Source organism: Vollenhovia emeryi, unplaced genomic scaffold, assembly GCF_000949405.1.
Source record: "Vollenhovia emeryi isolate VEMERY1.0 unplaced genomic scaffold, V.emery_V1.0 DF939215.1, whole genome shotgun sequence".
Classification (NCBI taxonomy): domain Eukaryota; kingdom Metazoa; phylum Arthropoda; class Insecta; order Hymenoptera; family Formicidae; genus Vollenhovia; species Vollenhovia emeryi.
In genome coordinates, this window is record NW_011967151.1 from 711,584 (window position 1) to 736,095 (window position 24,512).

The 24,512-nt window shown below is 41.2% G+C and overlaps 3 protein-coding genes across 6 annotated transcripts in view; 1 reads left to right on the top strand and 2 right to left on the bottom strand.

Moving 5' to 3' along the window:
- The window catches only part of LOC105560993 (polyubiquitin-B), a 4,742-nt gene extending 2,005 nt beyond the window's left edge, over positions 1–2,737 (bottom strand). Inside the window, exons 1-2 of the mRNA XM_012010594.1 lie at positions 2,585–2,737; positions 3–423 (exon numbers count right to left, since the gene is read on the bottom strand). Of these exons, the coding sequence (XP_011865984.1) occupies positions 3–416 (414 nt within the window). The 5' untranslated portion in view covers positions 417–423; positions 2,585–2,737. The remainder of the gene's footprint in view (positions 1–2; positions 424–2,584) is intronic.
- A 1,394-nt stretch (positions 2,738–4,131) lies between these two features.
- LOC105560994 (translationally-controlled tumor protein homolog) lies at positions 4,132–6,528 on the top strand. The gene is made up of 5 exons (XM_012010595.1): positions 4,132–4,306; positions 4,701–4,771; positions 4,914–5,101; positions 5,456–5,687; positions 6,076–6,528. The coding sequence occupies exons 1-4, from the start codon at positions 4,279–4,281 to the stop codon at positions 5,685–5,687; spliced, it is 519 nt and encodes a 172-aa protein (XP_011865985.1). The 5' UTR covers positions 4,132–4,278; the 3' UTR covers positions 6,076–6,528.
- A 5,245-nt stretch (positions 6,529–11,773) lies between these two features.
- LOC105560995 (retinoic acid receptor RXR) overlaps positions 11,774–24,512 on the bottom strand; it is a 92,725-nt gene continuing 79,986 nt past the window's right edge. For 3 of the 4 annotated variants that reach the window (XM_012010599.1, XM_012010597.1, XM_012010596.1), the window contains 3 exons: positions 16,697–17,000; positions 14,131–14,456; positions 11,774–13,900 (listed from right to left, as the gene is read on the bottom strand). In XM_012010599.1, the coding sequence (XP_011865989.1) occupies positions 13,627–13,900; positions 14,131–14,456; positions 16,697–17,000 (904 nt within the window). In that variant the 3' untranslated portion in view covers positions 11,774–13,626. The remainder of the gene's footprint in view (positions 13,901–14,130; positions 14,457–16,696; positions 17,001–24,512) is intronic. The other variant, XM_012010598.1, reaches the window with a different exon arrangement.

Below are 24,512 nucleotides of genomic sequence, written 5' to 3' on the forward strand. Positions count from 1 at the left end.
TTCTGGATGTTGTAGTCTGAAAGAGTCCTGCCATCTTCGAGTTGCTTGCCGGCGAAAATCAAACGCTGTTGATCCGGGGGAATCCCCTCTTTGTCCTGGATTTTGGCCTTCACGTTTTCAATGGTGTCCGAAGCTTCGACTTCCAGGGTGATGGTTTTGCCCGTTAGAGTCTTTACGAAGATCTGCATTCCTCCGCGGAGACGCAGGACCAGATGAAGCGTAGATTCCTTCTGGATGTTGTAGTCGGAAAGGGTTCTGCCGTCTTCCAGTTGCTTGCCAGCAAAGATCAGACGTTGCTGATCCGGAGGAATACCTTCTTTATCTTGGATCTTAGCTTTGACATTTTCAATAGTGTCAGAAGCTTCTACCTCGAGGGTGATGGTTTTTCCAGTGAGAGTTTTCACAAAGATTTGCATGTTGAATCTGTAAATAAGAGAAGAAATACACATAATATTAGTGTGGCATTATATTTTTCATATGATTGTTGGTACAAATGTTACAACGCAAGAATTAAGGTGGCACCTGCATAAACCGACGATAAATGGAAAAAATTGAAATTTAAGTATGTTGTAGTTGTAAATTTTATCTATCAATACGCGAAATTTCAGACCCGGTCGCCGATGAAATAAAATAAAGAAAAAATATTGAAGTTGCATTTTTTAACGTTCCAGTAAACACCAAGTAACAGTTACATTACATCAATATTATAATTTCCTACTCAACAAAATAAATGTAATATAATACCCATGTTATATTACATTTACATTGTTAACTAGGAAATTATAATATTGATAATATGTAACTATTACTTGGTGTTCGCTGGGATAGGAGTTAAGGGCCGATCGCTCGCAGAAGCACTTTGAGGATAGATATTATTTTGTAGAAAAAGTATCTTAACAAAAAAGTATCTTAACAAAAAACAAGATGAACATAATAAATGGCACAAGGATTCAAATGTGCTACTAACAATAAGTATTTTATATGAGGTCACCGACTTCAGCAAGCAAATTATTAGTAAAGTCAAAAGATCCCATACAGCACGCACGTCTAAAAGGCATCTTTAAAACGTCTTGAAGTCGTCTTTTAGATTCTTAGACATGCGCGCTGTATGGGGATACAATGTTTCGAGGAAATTTGACAGCTCTTTGAGACTTGGTAATATCACATATTTTAAAAAATGTTTATAAATGTGCATATACATTATACATATAACCTAGCATATCAATGCATTTGATCGATAATGCATCAAGTGGTATTTCTTTTATCAAAAGTCATATGAATTTACAAAAATCAAAGGGGTTTCCACCAAAGCACCCGCACTCCGTGTAGGAGCCATCTCAATCCCAGACAGCACACCATGTCTAAAAGACAGCTTTAAGACGTCTTTAAGTCTAAAAGACGTCTTAAAGACGTCTTTATGATGTCTTTTAGATATGTGTGCTGTCTGGGATATTATTACAAGTATCAGGCTGGTATTGCATTTATCTTACGACAAAGTTTTTAAGTGTGTCGATTGGCTGTAAAATAGTCAAATTCTCGAGTACCTAGAAATTTTCCATCCAGCAGTCGACACACTTGAAGTATTTGTCGTACGACGAACGTAATACCAGCATTAACTGTGAAACAATGGATAAGTTTAGTCGACCTTAACCGGCACGTGTTTAACAAATTAAAAGTAAAAATTAATTATTTGCATCTACGATAAGCGTGTAACTACGATTATTGGTTTGCTCCCTTTAGAATTTGTGCTCGACAAGGACCTAAACCCCTGGTCGAAACGTCGCACTGTATATTTTTATTTTTTCTTTATTAAACACGCGCCAGTCAAGGTCGACTAAACGTATCCATTGTTATTTACTATTGGCAACCAAAAGAGATTATCATGTTTGACTGTGAAAACACAAGATGTCCGTTGTACCTAATTGTTACGCAAAGTAAAACATGACAGGGGAAAAAAAATGAAAAAGGTTATTTCAGCCGCACAAGAGGTTAACTTTAATCAAAACAATGATAATTGTACAACACATCTGGTTCCAAGAAAACTTGACTTTCTCTTCCTTTTTCGCACAATTCAATGTATCCTGTGAAATACGACAAGTCTGAACTTGTACAGAATGCGTCGCGGTCACGAAGTTTCAGCTGCGCTTTGCTTAGCGCTACTTGGAACGCTTCGAAACGACTAATTCGCAAAGAAACCAATACTTGGCAGCATTTGTTACCAAAACGGATCCGCGGTCTTCGAAGACAAACGTCCATCGAGTTAATTATTCCAGTAATTGCGTCCGTCCGTAAGAACGAAACGTCCTACCCAGTTCTCTCGAACCACGTTGGACGCGATACGAAACAAAGTCTGAGAGTCGCGTCATTTCCCGCAGACGAACTCGAGGCTCGCGGCTACAAACCTAACGCACAGCGTAATCGATCGTGTGGTATATACGAGGGGCTACGGATTATTGCAAAATGGAGGGACGGTACATTGGACTCGGCGACCTCGGCGTCAACGGCAAGCAGGAGTCTAAAGCCAACGAAGCAGCGACGGATTTTCGCACGCAACGTCGAAACGGATAGTCGCCGATCAGCTTACCTGAAGTCGCAACGATTCCGTGTGCTAACGACTCGCGTTGCAATCGAAACTTTTCGATAAAGTACACGTAAAGACCAAGCGTTCTCGGATCAACGAAGTAACCGCAATCGCGTTGCCCGATGGAGAGAACCAGCCCAGGGATGCCCGCAAACAAAAACGTCTCTACTGACGCTTACCGCGCATGCGCCGACGTGTCATTGACCGAAAATGGGCCGAAAGGACGAATGAGAGAGAAAGAGAGAGAAATCTAAGAAGAAAAAGGAAATCCGACAGCTAGCGCCTCTATTGCGGGGTCTACAATGCGAGTCGCAGAGTCATAGTCGTAAGAATAATCGACTGCGATTGGTCAATTCCGTCAGATATATAAGAATTGACCAATCACAGTCGATTATTCTTACGACTACGACTTTATGACTTCTATGTAGACGAGGCTTAAGCCCAATGTCCACTATGCTAGAACCATAGACATAGTATATATAGACTGCGCGTTCCCTACTTCACTCGCGTGAAAACATGTGCCAACTTTAGAACGAGATAGCTGGTGTTCGCTTGTATCTTTATCTTTGTCGAAATGAAGTAGTGGGGGTAAACAAAAGAGTAGAGGAACGATAGATAGACAGAGAAAGAGCTACGAAGTAAGGCACATGTTGTCTCTTTCTCAGGTGTGTAAACGTCTGCAGCCACAATGCGCAGTCTATATATACTATGTCTATGGCTAGAACTTGGTCCAAGTTCTAACATCGTGGACATTGACTGACGCTATAAACGCTTCGAAGCGTTTCTCCTTTCTTTCTATTTTTACTGAAAGAAAAAGAAGATGAATACTTCGTAACATTCGAAGCGACATCGCATAAGTTTCTTCTTCGAATGAATTCAAGAATCGAGCCCCTTTGCCCACGATGCTAGAAATTGGTCCGAGTTTTAGTATCGTGGACAAGGGCCTTTAAAGCTGACTTTTCATAAGCAGCGAGTAGCAGCATTTCAGTAAATTATCAAAAACCTTAAGAAACTTACCAAAAAATTTTAGTAATTTACTAATAAATCTTAGTAATTTACTAAGACACCGTCGTAATTTACTGAAATGCTGTTACTACTTGTATTGTTGCAACTTGCAAGTGGCCAATTAAGGCTCGTCTACGCGTCAAGGCGTAAAGCGCGGCGCAAGTGCGCAGGCGCAGGCGCAGGCGTTGGAAACAAAATTAATTAATTTCGCCTGCGCCGCGCGTAGCTTTACGCCTTGTCGTGTAGACGAGCCTTTACAGTTGATTGTTCTCACGATTGTAACACTGGAGGAGACTCTCATTGTAGATCCCGCATTAACGAATCAACCGCGTCTACTTGATAAGACATTTGCTAATATGTATATGCACATGTCGCGCTACGCCAAGCGTTTGTGAATGCATAACACATTTCTCTCGAAGAGACGATTTAAAATACTGTATGAGTCCCTCGACGATTTTGTAAATTTCGTAGGCTGTTGATTTTCGCGCCGTTAAAGCCTGAGGTTCTCACCAGATGTCAGGGCGACGCTTCACCGCAAGAGTCAGCATATTTCGCCAGTCTTGGTCAGACCTGAAATCGGAGAGACGCCTCGCCAGGTCCTCGCTGAGTCTTATTCTTTTCCGGTGCGCTCTTTTGGGTGACCGTGTCTTGTTTAGTTTTAGCTGCAGTTGAATCTTTCTCCATCTTCCACGATGAAGATTTATAAGGACCTCTTCACCGGTAAGTGAGCCAAGAACGCTTCCCGCGAGCGCGCGAGCCATGTATTTTTCACTTTCGTCGACCGAGACGCAGCGATAGAAGGCGAAATGCCTGAAGGATAGCGTGTTTCAAATGTGGCGATATTTCAACACATTGAGAAACGTCCCCGCGTCGTCTCTCCGCGCGGAATTACGCGCGAGCACCCCCGTATCGCACGGCGAGTTGTCCCGGCCGCTACATCGCGGTTTAGCTTTCGCGTGAAGTTGCAATCGGATTCCTAACCTCCCCATATGTTCTCGAAGATTCGCGAGATCGCGGGAACAACGTTCGGTCGCCACGAGATCGTGACACGTGGGGTCCGCTCGAAATGGGACGTTTACGCCTCTGGGATTGCAATATTGTGTATATTTTTTAGGAGACGAGATGTTCTCCGATACCTACAAAATCAAGCTGATAGACGACGTGCTGTACGAAGTTTATGGCAAGGTACATATATACAATATATACTCTCACAAGCTGCGGTAATTATCTTATAGTTTAGCGGCCTCGGCTCCAAGCTCGGTGAAATTAAGTTCCGCAAGTCGCACGAGGAGAGAACGGCATGACATTTTTACGTCTAATTTTACAGCTAATTACCCGTAAATCGGGTGATATCGAAATCGCTGGTTTTAATCCGTCTGCGGAAGAGGCCGACGATGGTACCGACGAAGCGGTGGAATCTGGCGTGGACGTTGTGTTGAACCATCGTCTTCAGGAGACGTTCGCCTTTGGAGATAAGAAGTCTTACACGTTATACCTCAAGGATTATATGAAAAAGTAAGTGTCTTGTATGTGGATTTGTTGATTTCGATTTATTTCGTTGCAACAGCAAGATTAAATGACCAGTAACGCCTGTTACATTATGAATAGCGTCTATCACATCTTTTTTTTTCAAGTATTGCGAAGACTAAGAAGTTACAAGCTCTTGAAGTTAACGAATTAAGATGAATCGCTTAAGATGAGTCATTAACATGACTCGTCGATAAAATTAAACTTGTAGCTATCCCATAAAAGCTGCAAGTTAATTGGCTACACATTTCTCGGAACTAGAACTTGGACCAAGTTCTAGCATCGTGGACACAGGCCTTTATACATGTTACTCTGAAAATATTTATTAAACACTTTTCACAGATTAGTTGCGAGATTAGAGGAGAAATCGCCCGATCAGGTGGAGGTTTTTAAAACAAATATGAACAAAGTTATGAAGGATATCCTAGGCCGGTTCAAGGAATTGCAATTCTTCACTGGCGTTTCAATGGACATCGATGGAATTGTGGGTCTCATGGAGTACCGTGAGATCAACGGCGATTCTGTGCCTGTACTCATGTTCTTCAAGCACGGTCTTGAAGAAGAAAAGTTCTAAGTAAGTAGGAGATAAAACAGTTTGCCTTTTTCAGCGGCTTGCCACAATTTATTTTGTTTTTATTTGTTTATTATACTACTTTATGTTTAATCCCTTTGTGTGTAAAATCGAGATGTAAAAGAGGAAAAACAAGATGAAATAGAACATATATGTATACATATAATATACATGCAATTTATTCATGATCTACACGTTTTACTCGTGTTAGTCATTGCACAGACATGTTAGATGAAATTGGCTATCAGATTCTCGCTGTGACGACTTTCTAGGCGCAGCGTCTATTATCAGCCAGACATCTTAACAGTTATAATGCAATACTTAATTTTGCTCGAACGTGCGATATCACGCGATAGAGACTAATCTTCATTTCTCTGCGGTTTTTTTCCAGATAAACCGGAAATCAAGACTGCACACATGCTGGAAAGCTGTGAAATTTAGTTAAAAAATATGGGACAAACAGTTCGACTTCCATTTCTTAATTTGCGCTGCAACCAACTTACATTCAATAAAATCTCCGTTAGTGACTATTTCTTGATAACTAATTGTACATATTCTGTAACATGAGGGCAAGTGGCAACAGAATTCTTGATAATAATTTGCAATTAGCTGGGAAAGATGTATGTTAACAATGTTTTCGTTTTTACGTCCACTTTTGTATTTAGGCAATTTTATTTATATATACATAAATATAAAGAAAATGGAAGATGGGGAAAGAACTTGCAGTGATGGACTTATATCGGCGATGTAATGTTTACAATTACGTTAATATCCGTATGATCAACAAATTCTGAACCATATTAGACTTCATGTCCATCATAAATAAAAGAAAATTTTTCCGTAATTATTATTTCACTTATATTTTCCACATTTCTATTTATTTATATCTTCCTTCGTTCCCAGATTGCTCCCTGTAATTAATGACTGTAACATACGTAATTTATGAAAGTTGTATAATTTAAAATGCGTTTCCAAGCATTTATATATATATATACATTTTTACGAAATACGGATGCTTCGGAAATAATTGTTATTTTAATTATTACACTCAGAGCTCCTTTTCCTTAAATAGTAGAAGTGCCATGTATATATATACATATATTTGTCACATATTGCACTTTACATACACACATACATGTGTAAGCAATCATATTGTACATTTGTCCATTATAAATCGAACGGCTATGTGAAAGATATGAACTTGCTGCTTCGTAAGCGGAAGTATGATGCACAAAAAACTTGTCTGCCTCTGACGAAGACGGTTAATAAATATGCTGCAAAAGGAAATGAATCGATCCGTGACTTGTTTTTTTTTTATCTTCGTTATAAGCGTACAATGTGAGTAAAGATTTACAAGGGCGGGTCTGTAAATGGTACAAAAATATGACAGGCTTCTTCAGTTCATAAAAATATTATATTTAGATAAGTCAGAATAGACGATCTATCTCTTGGCGCGAAACCGTACATTATATTTCTTTACTCAGGGATTGTTACTAGCCATACTGTTGTACAAGTACACTCATAGCATCACTCCCCTTGTTTTGCACATTCTTGCCGTCAACAATTTCTCACCCTCTCTTACTCTCAGTCTCTCTCTTTCTCTCCCTCTCTCGCTTGCCACTTCTCTACATCGTGATCTCTACTTATCTCTCTCGCTCTCTCTCTCTCTCTCTTACGTTTCTACATATTATTTTATATACCCTCATCTCGCTCTTTCTGTGTGTGAATATATTACTCTTATTCTTCCTAAAACATTCGCTCTCCTCACCTGAGAACTCGACGCCTCCGTACGTGATACTTTGCACATGTTCCGTACCGTAATATTTGAAAAAAGATGTACATTTACAAAAGCGTATTTCTTAATAGTTTAGTAGTAAATATAGTATAAGTATGTAGACAGATTTTTCGTAATCTTACAATGGATGCGCAAATAAAGAAACGTTCCGTCAAGTAAACGAAATCATAACTTACAGCTTAAAAAGATAGAGATGGACTCTTGAGGGATGTACATACACACATACATATATGCACAGGAAGTATATATATATTATATAATAGAATATAATATATATGTATGTGCTCGTGTGCATATACGTATAATTAACTATATTGCTTTTGCTATCTACGGAGCACAACCATATATAGTGTCGTTGGTTATTAAAGCCAGTGAAATAAATTAATATTTGCGACAGAGTACCGTACAACACGCCTCGTCCCGCCGTAACGCAAACGGGAGACATCGGAAGTCGCGGTGCTTCCCCACAAAACGGAGCGAATTATATTCGGAGACTTAGATCGCATCGAGAAAAAGAAGAAGCGATGTTTCGATATAGGCATTCGTATGCACGCCGATTAACGATTATCCGTAAAGTGGAATGTTACATTCAACATTTATCGACATACAATTACAGTTCACCAAGTATTCAATCGGCTTTGCGCAAATTCGGAGTGTTTCCTTGTTTTTTTTTCTCTCTTTCCCCTCCTATCCTCTATAATGTCGTCTAAGATATTCAAATACGCCTCGTCGTCCTCGCGCGAGAGAAAGGTCCAATTCGAAATTATCAACGAACGTTTGTGTGTGCTTGTCGCGTGTGTATAAACGTGCTCGCTTTCTTTCTCTCACTCTCCTCCGCGCGCGCGGGCCAGAAGCGATGATGAAAGCTCCGGGCCGACCCCGCGGAGCGTTATCGCATTTTACGAGAATTACTCGAAATAATATTTGATCATAATGGCAGTCATACAAGAGTTAAACTTTCTTAATTAGAGATTGCCCATACGTAAGTTGTACGACGTTTATACATAGGTGTAACATACTGGCTTACAGTTTAGCTCGTTAAAGGTACGGTATTTTTAGTAGGACACCTGCTACTATTTTTCTTGTTAAGTTGGGTATACCTTACGCACTTGATAAGAGTAAACGGTATATTATTAACATTATCGGTACCATTATTACTATTATCATTATTATTGTTATTTATTACTATTATTATTATTATTAAACTTATTTGTACTGATCTATGTAGAATGGGTGCGTAGAAAGGGTTTCAATATGCTACGAGAAAAGACGCCCCGTCGTTTGCATTTTAAATACTGAAGTGAGACAGAAGAAGCTGGATTTTCTGAGTTAGAAATGTATTAATCGGACGTTGAATTTATCAACAAAAAAAAGAGAGAAAGAGAAGTAGAGAAAGAGAGAGAGTGGGGGGGGGGGGAAGAATGGCATGCAACGGAAAAAGGTAATGGTATGTCCAGGGTTCGCGTAAGTACAAGACACAAAAGCAAAGGAGGTACAATAGATACAAAAGTAAAACGTATAGTATCCATTGCTATTCTACTGTACAGAAAGATTACACAGCGCACCCAATTCTTCCACTCTAGGACACTGTTATTAGATAAGACTGTTACTACACACGATTTGAGCATCGTACCATTTCAATGATACTTCAAAGAAGTATGGCAAAAGCATTTAAGTTTATATTAAAAGTATACTCGGTACACACGTACGCACACGTACACACACATACACACACACATACGCATCACGATCTACCATTTGTTTCCCGAAACGGTGCTTCGCGAAAGAAGCTCAGTGTGTTATTTATGCTTTAGTAAAACGTCACGGCATTCCAAAGACCACTCTTGTAAATCCTCTTACCTTATATAATGTATCTGATCGCAGGACATAGAGCTCATTAATCTGTCATTTATCTTTGTTAACTCTTTTTTTTCTCTCTTTTTCCTGATCACTACTGAGGTTGTTGCATTTGTATTTGTGAAAGAATTCGGTTTATATATATATTCATATATTATTTATATATATATGTATAGATATATTTCCGTTTTAACATTTATATATTTATATGAAACTTCATTCACAGGTAGCTTCATTCGCGCCCTTCAATCCTAATGGTCACTTACAGCGTCGTTTTTTTTTTTTAATATTTTGTGAGGAATTTGAAGAGGTGATCGCTTAGTCGCGCGATTGTTCAGAGGTAATTTTGGTCAGGTGCTTCGTCAATAAAAGTATTGAAATAACAATTGTACAATCAAACGATAAGTTTGGTAATAGAATATCGCTCTTTACTTTGCGCTCCTACTCAATAAATCAAAAATGAATGACTTGAATCGTGTATATATATATATATATACATAGAGATGAGAAATTAAGTCGATTTACATACTCGATATTGCTCCTGCATCCGCATTAATACTCCAGTAAATATAACCCTGAATGATCAAAAAATGCTAAAACAGGCATCTGAAATGAATAGTAACTCCAGCATGTTATAAAAAAAATTATGAATTTAATATTGTGTTTTGTTTCCCACGGTACGCATAACATTAAAAACTCTCATCAAGTAGATAACAATAACCAACAACTAACAATCGTAGGCATTCACGCAAAAATAGAAATATGTTTAATAATATACAATAATATTATCATAATTTATATTATTGAAGTAAGTATGATCATTCCCTTACTATTTCTAGAGTAGTAGAGTAAATCGTATCAATGATCAGAGCTGAAAGAGTCCGGAAAGCATCAAATATTTTGTACAACATTCGCAAAACGACGAAATATTATTCCACAGTGACTTTTATTTAAAATAAAAAAATAATTTTACATCGAAACATTCATATGTCATAACATAATTGCATTTTCGTTAATTATAATCATCAAACTTCATAAATTCATGAAAAATATCGTATAAATCTAATATTACAAACGTTTATCTCTATTAGATAAACAAATTAGTAATGTACAACACTACGCATCTAAAAATTTTTCCAAACGAAGAATCGAACCAATATAACGTTGACATAAAACTATTAAAATTTGATTATCACATATGTAAATCATATCGTTAATCCAATTTCTTCATAAGTAGAAATAGTTAACAGATAGAATAGTAATTAACAGTCTCGAGAAAAATATATATATGTATATATACGTTTTGTACATATCTTTATATATCTAATAACATTTAAATTTAGAAAATAAGACGCTGAGCAAACACTTGCAGATGCTCCACTTTATGTAAACTTACAAATTTGTCGGATCTATCAGCTCACGTCATGTGATACGCAATTCTGTAAATTACTAACAACGAGAGGGTTCTAACCTGTGTCCACGATCAGTTAATTCTTACCGTACGCTAGACTTTTATAGTATAATTATACATCTCAAACGTTTCTTTTTTTTTGTCAAAGATTTGAGAGCTCTTGGGTGCGTTCGGGAGCTCACTGTCAGCGCTATTTAGTGCTACAGGCTGTTCGCAGTAGATTGTAGCGCTAGCAAACGCCATCACGACTAATGGTAGTGTTCAGGTCATAACCGCATGCTACCAACGCTTTTCTTTCCGAGGTAATGTGATGACAGCGTTCGCTTTTGTGAGCTCCGTGAACGCTGTCAGTAGCTGTCACTAGCACTTGTTTGGTTGCTTGTATTGGTTTTTTTTATTTATCGTAAAAGTAATAGAAAGCAATTATGTTGAAATTACTCTGTATGATGTAGAAACTAACGAAAATGTATTAGCTAAGGTTTCCGTGGCTGATGCTCTTAGAGCAGAAAACGGTAAGTTAATTAATAAATAATAAATAATATATACAACATATTACTAAAATATTGTAATTATTATTATTTCGCGAATACGAAGTAATAAAAGATATAAGTGCCACGACAGGATGTTGGTGTCTAAATGATTTTAATTTTTTAATTTATTACGAAAAATTTACCTCAGTCAGAGTTTGAACCTGGATCCCCGTCTTACCAATTCGACCACCGGGGCACGCGGTAATATTTATCGCAATGGTCTACAGTTATTTCACAAAAGTCACGTATCGTGACTAAATACGAAATAGAACTGCGCGCCAACATAATTGTCAGTATTATTTCTTTTATTATTTATTATTTCACGAGGTTCTCCGCAATGTAGTGTCAGCGCTATTCATGCCGTTCAGCTGTTCACGGAGCTCGCTATCACTATCGCGCTATTTGTTCCACGAACGGTCTTTGGTAGCGTTTGCGTTGGCTGCGCGATAGCGAGCTCCCCGAACGCACCCCTTGTATCTTTGTTTTTATCTGCTTTCGCGCGCGCATTGAACATTCTCCGGGGGGAAACAAATCTCACTGCCAGTAAACTATGACAAAAAGAAAATGTCTATACTCTCTCTACTCTATATTTGCTGCCATGTCGAATTTGTACCAGACACAGAAGACAGCATTCCGGTACTGCAAAGTATACGCGTAAGAGTTTGTCATATCGTTAAGTCTAAATGTTAAAGATTAACGAAGAAGAACCGAGTATATATATCCGAGCGTGCACTTTACCAAGAAGAAACAAAGAGATAAACGGAAACCCTAACACCTTGAAAAGTAAATACTTCGTTCGCACGCTCCGACGTCAGATTGTTGCACTTCTGATATTCTATCACGGACACATGCTGCGTTAAAAAAAAAGAGGGCTACCATATTTAATTTAATTAATAATGAATTGGTAAGTTCGTTTTCTCTCCTATACTCTAAAATACAAAACAATAAATTATCGTTAAACTTGCGCACTGAGCGTAAGGGGATACGCATTGATGCAAGTATGTTATGTATACATATCTATATGCAAATAGTGGCTCTTTAAAGTAACGATCCGAATCGAGGCAGAGTTGGAATGTAAAGGTGTCCGAGAACTCGCGAGCACAGACAGCGTCTTCGTCGTGCCTCCGCCGTCGAAAACAAGTTTGCCGAGGCCAACTCGCGACGTTGAAAAAGAGAGACGAGAGAAAGACAAAAAAAAGAAAGAGAGAGAGAGAGACCGAAAAGTAACAAAAAGTGCAAAAATAAAAAAAGAAACTTAATAATTCTAGGAACTTCTGTGACTGTGAAAGATGAGGCCCGACGAAGACGCGACGTCTGTCTGAAACAAGGATCGATCGGCACGAAATATCGTGTTGGGCACGATCTTCGCTCGGATGATGGCACGACACATGTCGCAGGCTAAAGAGGCAGCGATTGTGATTAACAATATTTTGTACAGATAATTCTCTATCTGTCTACGTAGATTTCCATAAATTAACGTCGTTATAATTAAACGTCACTTATTTATCCACCGGATAAAGCCAAGTAAATTTCCATCGATTGCATTTGCGTCAGGCCTACCTAATCGTAACAAATTTAACCGATTCGAGAAATTAACTAATTATCGATCGACAACATCGAAACCTGGATTATGCAGATCGCAGCTGTCTACCGCGCTCAGATTGTGCTCAGATGTAGGCGTATACAAAAATTGTACAAATACGCGTACGCACGCATCTATGTTGCTATATTCTCTTACGTGCGTGGCGTCGTCGGCCCGTAAGACCGCCTCCTTACACTGGACATAAAGCCTGATTTAAGTACTCTTTGCGTTTAAACATATTCTACTTTGTAACCATTAAATTTGTCCAGCAAGTTGATAAATTGTACAATCGTACATCGACAATAATGGCATTTTCAAGCGTTATTTGCTTACACAAAGTAGAATATATATATATAACATATTTCTAATCGCGAAGAGTACATCGTAGGGCAGGCTTAAGAGTCGCTAAGCTCTAACAAAAACATAAATAACAGGGCAAGGGGCAGAAATGGGATAGAGGTGGAGGAGAAAAAGGGGGGCGGTAAAGAGAAGTAAGTAAATTCCACCTCGCTCGACACACGGATAGTCCATACCGTGACCGCAGGAAAAGGCGGCGTAGTACAGAAATCGTTGCATCTCGAATGCGAAACTTGACTCGGTCATATCTTCAACTGTCGTTGCAGTCGTCATCGTAGTCGTCATCGTCATTATCGTTATATCGTCCAGTAGAGGAAAAACAATTAAAAAAAAAAGTCCTATATTTTTGCCGTCCTTCCTTTACTTTTTTACATATCGGTGTGCCCCAAAACGCGGCACACCTTTTGCTCCTAAGGATCCGATGGTGACACCAACATCTTCGAGAGGCAGTTTTCAACCGGCGCTTCGCCAATTAACTTGGTGAAGAATATATGCTCTAAGCACTTGAGACCGATCGAACGGATGGAGGGCAGACGAAGCAGCAGCTTGGCGAATCTGCCGGGGTCGTCCGGACAATTCACGCGGGTGTACTCTTCCAGAGCAGCGTAGATTTTCTCGCGCAGCAGGCTGACCTCGTGGACGGACTTGAGGCCTTTCACGTCGGGATTAAAAAGAATAATGGATCTGCACGAAAAATAATACTGATATTAGATCGAGCCATTCGCTAATTGGGTTCGCCTCGTTTAACTTGCTCATATCGGAAACAAAGGAAACGAAGGGAGTAAGATCTCAGAATTGAGAAAAGCAAGATGAGGAGGCATAGACATTGGACAGGCGTTCAGTTTTCGTCTCACGTCACGTTCGATCGACGGTGTTCTATTAGAGATTCATCAGAGATTATTCTCGCCGGTTACCTAAGACATCCGAGCTCGGTCTTGTCCATTTTCATCTCACGCATCTTCGACACCAGCTCCGAGAGAACGCGATCGAATATCGTGATCACGCCAGCCTGTTGCGCCGAACTTCGATGTACTGCGCTGCCCGTTGCCAGAATGATACTGTCCTTCGTCTCGATGGAACGGTAGGAGAAGGCGGCTATTTGCAGCTCGCTCCAACCAGCCTTGAGCAGAATCGCCTGATCTTCCAACGGCAGCGACGAAAAGTGCGGGATATGCTTCGCCCATGCCACCAGCTGCAAGATTTGTTGATCTGTACGTGTGCAAATGTGCGACACTGGATTCTGCGCATTACAACAAGTAAGCGAGTTAGCACGTGAGCACGTGATATTCGGAGAAAAAGAAACAGAGTCGTCAACAATGACGACTACAACGCCAAGAGATTCTTTGTAGAGCGACAGACATGTCTCTACAGAAGTTTGCATTTTCAACAAAGTCACGTTCAAGATGCACTTTTGCTTACATTTTATCCAGAGTTGGGAAAGTTACTTTACAAAAGTATCCAGTTACAGTTTCTTCGATAAAAATGTAACTAGTTACAGTTACTCAAAAAAGTAACGAATCATTACTTTGCAGTTACTTTCGTGCAATGAAGATAAAAATATCAAATCTGCATTTGAATTGTAAAGCGTCGATAAAGGCGTTTATGCGCAAATGCAAGGCCTAATGCGATCTGTGGGGGTTTAAAATACATATAAAATAACTATTAATGTAACTAAGTTAAGTTACAGTTACAGATGGAGAGAAAGTAACGAAGGGTGCTTTCCAGCAATGTACACAAGCGACACAATCGTACACAGCTAAAAAGCTGAGTTGGACTGTGTCGTCTCTCCACAAAGCCAACATTCTAACATTTAATACTACCTATTTAGTTTATTTGGTACCACTTATTTAGATAAGTTACGTGAAAGAATTACTCTGCACCCTGGCGGTATAAACACAAAAAAGCTGTACAGCGTTCCAGCTACAAGTCGACACTGTGTAACACTGTGTTACGACACAGTTGTTCCATTGTTGGAAAGCACCCGAAGTTAAGTTATTAAGTTAGAGTTACCAAAAAAAGGTAACTGTAACTTCGTTACAAGTAACGAGCTACTTCCGCACCCTGTAGTCTCGCATCTACGTAAAAATTTGCGCTATCTCGTACACTGTAATCCTATAAATTCTCAATTGATGTGACGCGCACACAGAACAAAAAAAGTTGAATCATCAGCATCAATGTAGTTAAAATTTACTTTATTAATTGACTATTAATCGAATCGATATGTCATGCTTTTATTTTACAAACTGAGATCTTTTCTTTAGTTACACGGTACTCTTGAAGGATTTCATTCAATTATATCTACTCCGTGAAACAAACAAGTACTCACTTTGATTAAATATAAAGTAATTAATCACTTTTTATGTAACTGCATAAATAGAGTCTATTAAATTAAATTTTCTGCCAGTTTCACCGCGTAAAGCAATTAATATAAATTAACAATATGTTCATGTTGTGGATACCATCTTGTTCATTTATAGAAGAAATGATATAAACCAACAAGATGGCGCATTTGTATTAATAATATCAAAATCGATTTATTTTACGCGGTTAAACTGACAGGAAATTCAATAGCCAAACCAGTCGGAATTTTCGTTAGAGGAACGCGCATATGATATTACGCGCTGTTACTTGAGAAATCATATTTCTCTTTCAATACGAAAGATTTTAATAAAATTCAACGACAGTACAGACGAATCAACTGCACACGTTTGTGGCGGCCCGTCGACGCTTAATTGAATCAAAGTGACACTTTTCTTTAATCCAACAGTATTTTTTCCTCAACGTAGGCTCCGTACGAGAGCGGATCGAATTCCGATCCCTGACTCTCAGCCCCTTGGTTTTACAAGGGGTTCAACGGTGAGCGAGGAGTTTGTTTCGAAAAATGGAGAAAACAATAAACCGATACACGCGTAATTAATTTTCAATTTACCGAGCCGCGAGATTATTCTCGCAATCGGGTACATTCTAAGACGTACTTAAGCCAACGGCACACGATACTATTTTTCCTACTGGACTACTTACGAGAGCCAATCAGGATTCAGCTTTGAGTCACCTGATCGAAAACTGTGCATTCTGATTGGCTCTCGTAAGCAATCCAGTTGGAAAAATAGTATTGTGTACTGTTGGCTTTAGTCCCAGTCTACAATAGAGATTTAAACCGTAAGCCTTAAGAAATTGACTAATCATAGCCGCGCATTCTACTCATACTTGACCGTGATTGGCCAATTTCTTAAAATTTAGGGCTTAAATCATCTATTGTAGACTGGGACTTAGTTATATTATATATTATATATATTATATATGTATATATAGTCGCGACCTGCTTACATCCTTAAACGAGCCGTTTCGTTATTACTACACGTCTAAATTCCCGCTTTAGCCTCCCTGCCGGAGATACGCCCACACGTGGCACGCATCGACACGCGATATCTTCATCACGCGGGAGCGCGAATAAATATATATATACATATATATATTTACCTCGAAGTGTCCCTGCTCTATCTTACACTCGATCCGCTTCTCCGCCTCGAGGATACGCTCGATCGGCATGTCCGCGTGCAGACTACTCGTACTCTCTACTTCGCTCTGATCCCGCTCCTTTGTGCGCTGACGCTCCTCCTGCACCGCTTCCCTTTTCATACCCATTGACAGGCACTTCTGGTACCGGCAGTACTGGCAGCGATTTCTCTGTCGCTTGTCGATGGTGCAGGACTTCTCCTCGCGGCAGGCGTACGACAGATCCTTACGCACGGTCCTTTTGAAGAACCCCTTGCAACCCTCGCAGCTGAAAGACGAGACTCGCGTCAGACAATCGACGCGACGTAAACGCGGCATTACGCAGCTATTTCATTGGCCCTACAATTTAGCGTCAAATATAGTCACGTGGCTAAAGCAAACGGCACACGATATTATGGGTGCGTTCTTTTAGGCATCGGATTTGGCAACCGCTGCGCATCGGATCTGCCGGCTGCGCAGCTGATTTGAGAGAACGGAGTAGAGCTTAAATCATCTATTGTAGACTGGGACTTAAGTGCCCATCTACAATAGAGATTTAAACCCTAACCCCTGGTCCATAATCTTGCTTTAAGTAAGCTGTAAGCCTTAAGCCGTAAGAAATTAACCAATCACAGGTGAGAGTGAGGGGAATAAATGCCTGTGATTGGTTAATTTTTTACGGCTTAAGGCTTACAGCTTACTTAAAACAAGCTTGTGGACCAGGGGTTAGGCCCAGTCTACAATAAATGATTTAAGCCCTAAGCTTTAAGAAATCACGGTCAAGTATGAGTAGAATGCGCGACTGTGATTAGTCAATTTCTTAAGGTTTAGGGTTTAAATCTCTATTGTAGACTGGGACTTAAGAAACCGACTAATCACAGTCGTGTATTCTACTCATACTTGACCGTGATTGGTCAATTTCTTAAGGCTTAGGACTTAAATCTATTGTAGACTGGGACTAACTCCCTCCCCCCCCCACTACATTTTCTTGATGCCAAATCTCGCCAAAGTCATGTAACTTCAATTTGCCGCTGGTTTCTAGCGTCCATGAAATTGCACCTTTGCCCCTGGTCCACAATCTTGCTTTAAGTAAGCTGTAAGCCTTAAGCCGTAAGCCGTAAGAAATTAACCAATCACAGGCTCTTATTCCCTTCACTCTCACCTATGATTGATCAATTTCTTACGGCTTAAGGCTTACAGCTCACTTAAAGCAAAATTGCGGACCTGGGGTTACGCGCCGTTATGTTGCAGTTTTACTCGCAATCGTTCGAAACGGAATCCGATCTCCGGGGGGCGTTCTTCGGGATACAAGCTGAATGTTCTCCACCCTGGGATTTGACAAAGCAATTTTTCGAGCGAACTGTCGGTCGGGAAAATCGTCGCGCGATTATTACCGCGCCATCCACTCGGCGCGTCCGAAGAGACAAATCGCGCTCGAGTTCGCTCCGGCCGTAACGAAGCTATTTACTGCGTCATTACATTCCATTACGTCGCAGTTGATTGCAATTATTCCGTTGTGTAAATACAGATGCATTTATCGTAAGTCGGTTACACTCCGTTCTTGCGTCGCCTCTCGAAAGGGATTCCAGAATTATTACGCTTCATCATCTCGCGGCGTTCTTACGCCGCGGCTCAACGTTTTCAAACGACGGGATGTAAAACAAGAGGAGAATTATATCCCGCGTTCATTTCGACCTCGCGCGACGAACGCGACTGCATTTTCCTGCCTTGGAACCTCGTTCGAGGGGGGGAGTTTTAAAAAACACGGGGGGAGACAGAAGAAATTAATGTCGCGAGATAATTATTGTCCACTCGAGAGCGGTGAAACACGGCGGGCTGTCTCCCGTTTTTCGCGACGACGCGACGACTTAAGTCCGTCGAACGACTTGTTGCCACTCTTCCCCGTCGACGTTCTCGCATCAGTCTCTCCGACCTGGAGAGACGCCGCGCAGGTTTACGACTTCTCTCGCGCGCGCGCGCGCGATTCTCACGGCGAGCAGCTGCCGGGAACAATACCGCGGACAGAAATAAAAGATCGTTCGGCCTCGGTTCACCATCGGAAACTGACGGCCAACGTAATCCCGATTTTACTGAAAGGCACCTCGGAATGTGTCATTGCTCGGCTGCTCGATGATCGAATCGCTTGGACAGCTCGGTAAAGGTCCGTGTCCACGATGCTAGAACCTGGGGACGACTGCTCTTCTTAAGGCCCGTGTCCGCGACGCTTGGTCCAAGTTCTAGTTCGAGAAATGTGTGGCTAATCAACTTGCAGCTATTCCATAAAAGCTGCAAGTTGAGTGGCTACGCATTTCTCGGAACTGGAGTTTGGACCAAGTTCTAGCATCGTGGACACGAGCCTTAAGAAGAGCAGTCGTCCCCAGGTTCCAGTCCTAGTCCGTTATTTCTCTCGCCAAAAAATTATTAAGCGACGCGTCTTAAGGGGATGTTGGGAGTGATTCGAATAAGTTATAGCTCGCCTAACTTATTCGAGTGAATAGATTTTTTGTTAGGCTTCTAAATTTAATTTCAATGATACCATGCCGTTCTTTGACTTAATCTAAATAGTGGGACGCTGTCGGTCTGTACACAAAAGGTACATAATTTGTATATTACACAAATATTTTCATGAATGGACAGTTCTAGGAGCAAAAGGTGCCAAGAGTGCAGAATCACTCCAGCCCTTTTGCTCCTAGAACTGTCCATTCATGAAAATATTTGTGCAATATACAAATTATGTGGCTTTTGTGTACGGACCGACAAGTGTCCTACTATTCAGATTAAGTGAAAGAACAGCATGGTATCATTGAAATCAAGCTTAGGAGCTTAACAATAAGTTTATTCACTCGAATAAGTTATAGGTTAGCTAACCTATGCCTAACCTATAACCTAACCTAACCTAACCTATACGTCACGCTTTACCGCGCGAGCAATGCGGCGAGAAGTCGGGACGGTGGAGAAGCAGCACGGAGGGAAAATCCGACTTTGTTTCTCGAGTCGTCGTTCGAGGCGACCGAATCCTCGGCTCGGCTTCAGCTCGGCGGAGACGGCGGCGTCGTGTATCTTCCGCCGCGCGGCTTTATTCACGTTTAGCAGATGACAGCGGAATTTAATGCCGCTGTTTGTTCTGCCCTCGGCGGAGGATATAGCGTTTTTCGGGATATGTGGCGTCGTTCCGCTGTCACCGGCGAAAAGAAAGAGCCGGCTCCTCGCGCGAAATCGCTCGCGGACGCCGCGTCGCGAATATACGACGGCGCGATACGTGTTTTCGCGGCGAAAATAAATTCACCGGCGGCATCCGCCTCCCCCGCTTTTCTGGATCCCAACGGGGGATTCTGGAGGCGGTCCAAAAACTTTAAAAACGACGACCCTCAGGGGCACGGAGCCGCATGACTCACGGGGACCGCGTTGATGATCCTCGCGGGCTCGCCGGCGACAACAACCGGCGGCCGAGCGTGACGCGATGATCGAAATATCGTTGCCGATTCCCGAGAGCGACGGGACGGGGATGTCGTCCCGCCGAAAAGTATCAGCGATGCCGAGGACAATTCCAATGCGCGATGCATTATGCGCGTCATTGTAAGTATACGGAGAGAACCTCTGTGTAATCATGGGACAACATGGCATTTTAAAGAATTTTCTGCGAGTTTTGGGAAAGTTTACCATACATTTTACTAGTAAAATGTATACTAATTGTAAGTATAATTACTAGAGTGTAATTACTAGTTGAAATTCTCAAGTCTCATCTGCTTTTCTCGTGTGTTTCCAGCTTGGCGGTCGAAAACGTAAGCAATCATTTTGAAACTTGGGACTTGAGCAATACTGCAAATTCCGACTGATTGAAATTCTTAAGTCTTACTGCTCACGTTTTCTCGTGTCCTTCCAGCTTTACTCGCGCGATCCTCAACGGGTCCGACTCTCCGGGCGAAATTAATTCTGAGAGCCGCCGGCAGCGCGACACATTATTCGCGGCGTCGAGACGATCGCGAGACGGGACCGGGCGGAGGCCGGCATTCAAAAAGCGCATTCGCCAGGACTTGAAGGTAAATCAAACGGCACGTGCATTGTCTGGCTCTCCTCGGCGGAGAGTTTTTCGCCGAGTTTTCGCGAGTCCGAGAGTCGCGAGGAGACGCCTACCTAAACTGACGGAAAATATTTTAATGACGAGCACTTTGTAACATTTTAAGACAAAAATTCTAATACGAAAATGTCGAGGCTAGAATTTCGCGCGCACAGGGACGGCAAAGTGGCAAATTTCACCGCGGAGACTCGCCAGCTTAATCTAAATAAATACGATAATGGCAGCTGACACTTATCAATGTTGATTTCGAGTGTTGAATAAAAACATTTTAAATTATTTTTATAATTCATTACATTACATTGCATAAGCAGAATTTAAAAAAAAATTCTTGCACGAGTTTTACAATAACTTCATTGTTGTCAAAGCTGTGCGCGGTTCAAGGAAGCACCTTTGCTACTGGACACTTTGCCATTACTGAGAATTCTAGCCTCAACATTTTCGTATTAAAGTTTTCGTCTTAAAATGTTACAAAGTACTCGTCATTAAAATATTTTTCGCCAGTTTAGGTACACCCTGTAAAATTGAATATCTCTCTGCGTTATTTTAAAAAAAAACGTGGGATACAGCAATTAATATTATTTTTTAATATAATTGACGGCTATTTATAAGTATCTGTATATACAATGAACGTTCGTCTTTTTAAATGACATATTTTTTTCTTTCATCAGACCGCAAAGGGTTAAACGCGCGTTATCGTTGATGAAACACGTGCATATAAAAGCGACGTTGAATAAAGGTGTCGCAGCTCCCGGAAGACGAGAAATCTCTCTCTCTCTCTCTCTCTCTCGCGGAGAAGTCTGTTTATTTCGAAATGTATATAATAAATACGTAGGGAGAGAAATCGCGCAGGTTCGTCTGGGTGCCATTTACTCGCCAGCCGTTCCTCTGGACGAATCTCGCTTTTCCACCGACGATCGCTAATTCGCGGCTCGATTACGAACGAATGCAGGCTCTCGAGGTTGCGACACCGCTGCGTCCTTAATCACCGCGTAAACAGCGCGGCGACCGCGGTAGAAGGGGATTCTTCCTCTCCGTCCGCGTGCGGAGTAATGACGATCCGCCGGCATTCGCGGCACCTCGCGCTTTCCCAGCGCGGCGAGATAACGAGATAGCGAGAAACGTTAATGCCACCGTGGCGAGTGTGGCGCAGAGAAATGTGCGTCGCTTAGTAAACAAATGAACGGAAAGATCCGAGTTCAAATCCACCCACTGGTTTTTTCGGAATTTTCCGAATGGAAGTGGTTAACCACCGAGAGTATCCTGCAAAGAGACCCAAACTCTCGCAATCAGAGTGGCCCGACATTTTTGAGACTTATTGTTAGTCGGTCCGAAAAGAATCACTGGGAGTTGTCAACGGAAAACTCGATAATCGAGTCCCCGATTCACATTCGTGCGTGTCACATGGTTGTCATATGCATGAAGCTTTCGTGAGAGCAGGCTCGATACGTCCAATCCGTAAATAAAGCCCGCTGCAGACGAGGCTATTTTTCCCGCTGGATTGCTTGCGATTTAGTAAATTACTATAATTGCACCACTCAGCGCTCAGGATTTCTAGTAATTTACTAAATCGCAAACAATCCAGCAGGAAAAATCGTCTGCTTACTTACAAAAGTGAGCGAATTCACAGGTTGAAATTATAAATATTCTATTATTCACTCACTTTTGTAATTTTCGTAAGTTCCAGAAATCGACCCTCAGATAACAACGGTTATACGCAGTATCTGCGAGCCAGTGAGATCAAGATCGGTAAACTCATGGGCGAATCCTTAATCCGTTTCTGCGAAACGCCAGCGTTACAAGTGGCAAAATTTTGATTCACTAATTCGCAATAATGTTCGGCCCATGTTCGGTGACGTAATCAAGCCTAGTTCGGTCTCCTTATACAGACTCCACAGTATCCTGCTACACATATCCTTTTAGGGGTAGAGCCCTCCTCAGATTGGAGGTTTCCTTCGGCAAGGTTAGCAGCCTACCGAAGATGAAGTAAATGCTCAAAGTACCAGCTCGTTCTGGTACAGAACTGGTACAGAACGAACTGGATAAGGCTTTTTACGCCTAATACACGAGGAAGAAGAAGAAGAAGGAGAGCGAATACCACCGACGATACCCGGTGGACCGATACGTTCCCGATAGGCGAGCGATGGGGAGCCGCGTGAGCTGCATCGCGGCGTGGGCGACGCGGCGCACGTGATGCAATTTCTGGACCACCGTGGCAGCCGTTTGATCTCGCGGAGTTTATGCGAAAGACAAATATTCATGACGCGAGACACGTGTAGAGCCGTGCGTCTCCCTCGCTCGTTCTCTCTTCCTCTCTGTCGCGGTACGAAGGGACCTTCGTACCGCGTGCCATATGCACAAATAACGTCGGCGCGGAGGCTGCGCGGTGCGTGCGCCTCCGCAGTTTTTTACCCGAACGCGGGAAATTCCGCCGGAAAGAAAGAAATGAGAATGCACCGCCGGAGCACGCGGTTTCGTTTGATGTGGAGAACAAAGTCAACGGTAAGGGACATTGTTGTGATTCTCAGCGCAACGCATTTGTATTTTTATTTTTATTGCGTTGATAAAACTGATTTCGGCTTGTTACTCGCGTCAGTTATTCGAATAAGATTGTATATAATAATAATAATAGCTTTCCTTTTAATTTATTTTATATATAAGCTCGTACATCTCGCGATTATCTCTTGACAAAATGAACCAATGTGTTTTGTAATTAATATAATTCTTATACCTTCGAAGTATGACGATTAAATAATATTTCGATCGCGAATATTTAATTATGAAAAAGAATGTACGATGAAAAGGGAAACGATACTCGGTATATAGAATTAACGTCCTAATCACAATTATTTATACGATAATCGTTAATCGTGAAACAAATAAACGATGCGATTACGCATCAGATTGTATGTATTTACCATCCATTTTATTCTCACTTGCAGGGTCATTTAGTAACGACGCTAATTCAGGACGCGGGAGCGTCTTCGACGGCGGATAACCGTGAAATTGAAATAAAATGACTCCGCGACGTGACCGCTAACGCGCGCACGTTTCTTCACTCGTGTCACGTACGACGTATACAGGGGTGTTATGTAATACCCGCCTCACCTCTTATTTACGGATAGAGCGGGCTGGACTGAGTCGAAAAGTCCTCTACCATTTTGCAATTTTCGCAATAATTACCGAGTTATTAATTATTAAAATTCGCTGTCTTAGCCCGGCCTACCGCCCAATTTAAACGCACGGCGAGATGCGGCCGTTCCACGATTAGCGTCGCTAGGCGCGCGGAAAATTGTTTACGACACATGGCAAGGGGTATACGTATATAATAACCAGCTCTCCGCTCATATTCGTGATCGAAATATTATTTAATCGTCATACTTTAAAGGTATAAGAATTATATTAAGGATGTATTGGACGTACAATCTTAGACAAAAGTGCATGAAATTGGAAATACTTAAATGTCTACTCTTAACGCATAGTAAATCTAGATGTAAGAAACTTGAACGATAGTTGGAGTCTTATTTGTACTCCTACAAAGGTATTTTTCACTTTACAAATGTTTTTTCCTGAATTATTTGCGATTTTTTTCACTCATGAGCCTAAACTTTTGATAGTGAAAATACTCTGATTTCAATTCTTAATAACGTCAAATATTTTCAAAACTAAAAAATTCGTGCCGACAGCACGAATATCTCAAGTTATATTTTATTACATTTTCTTTCT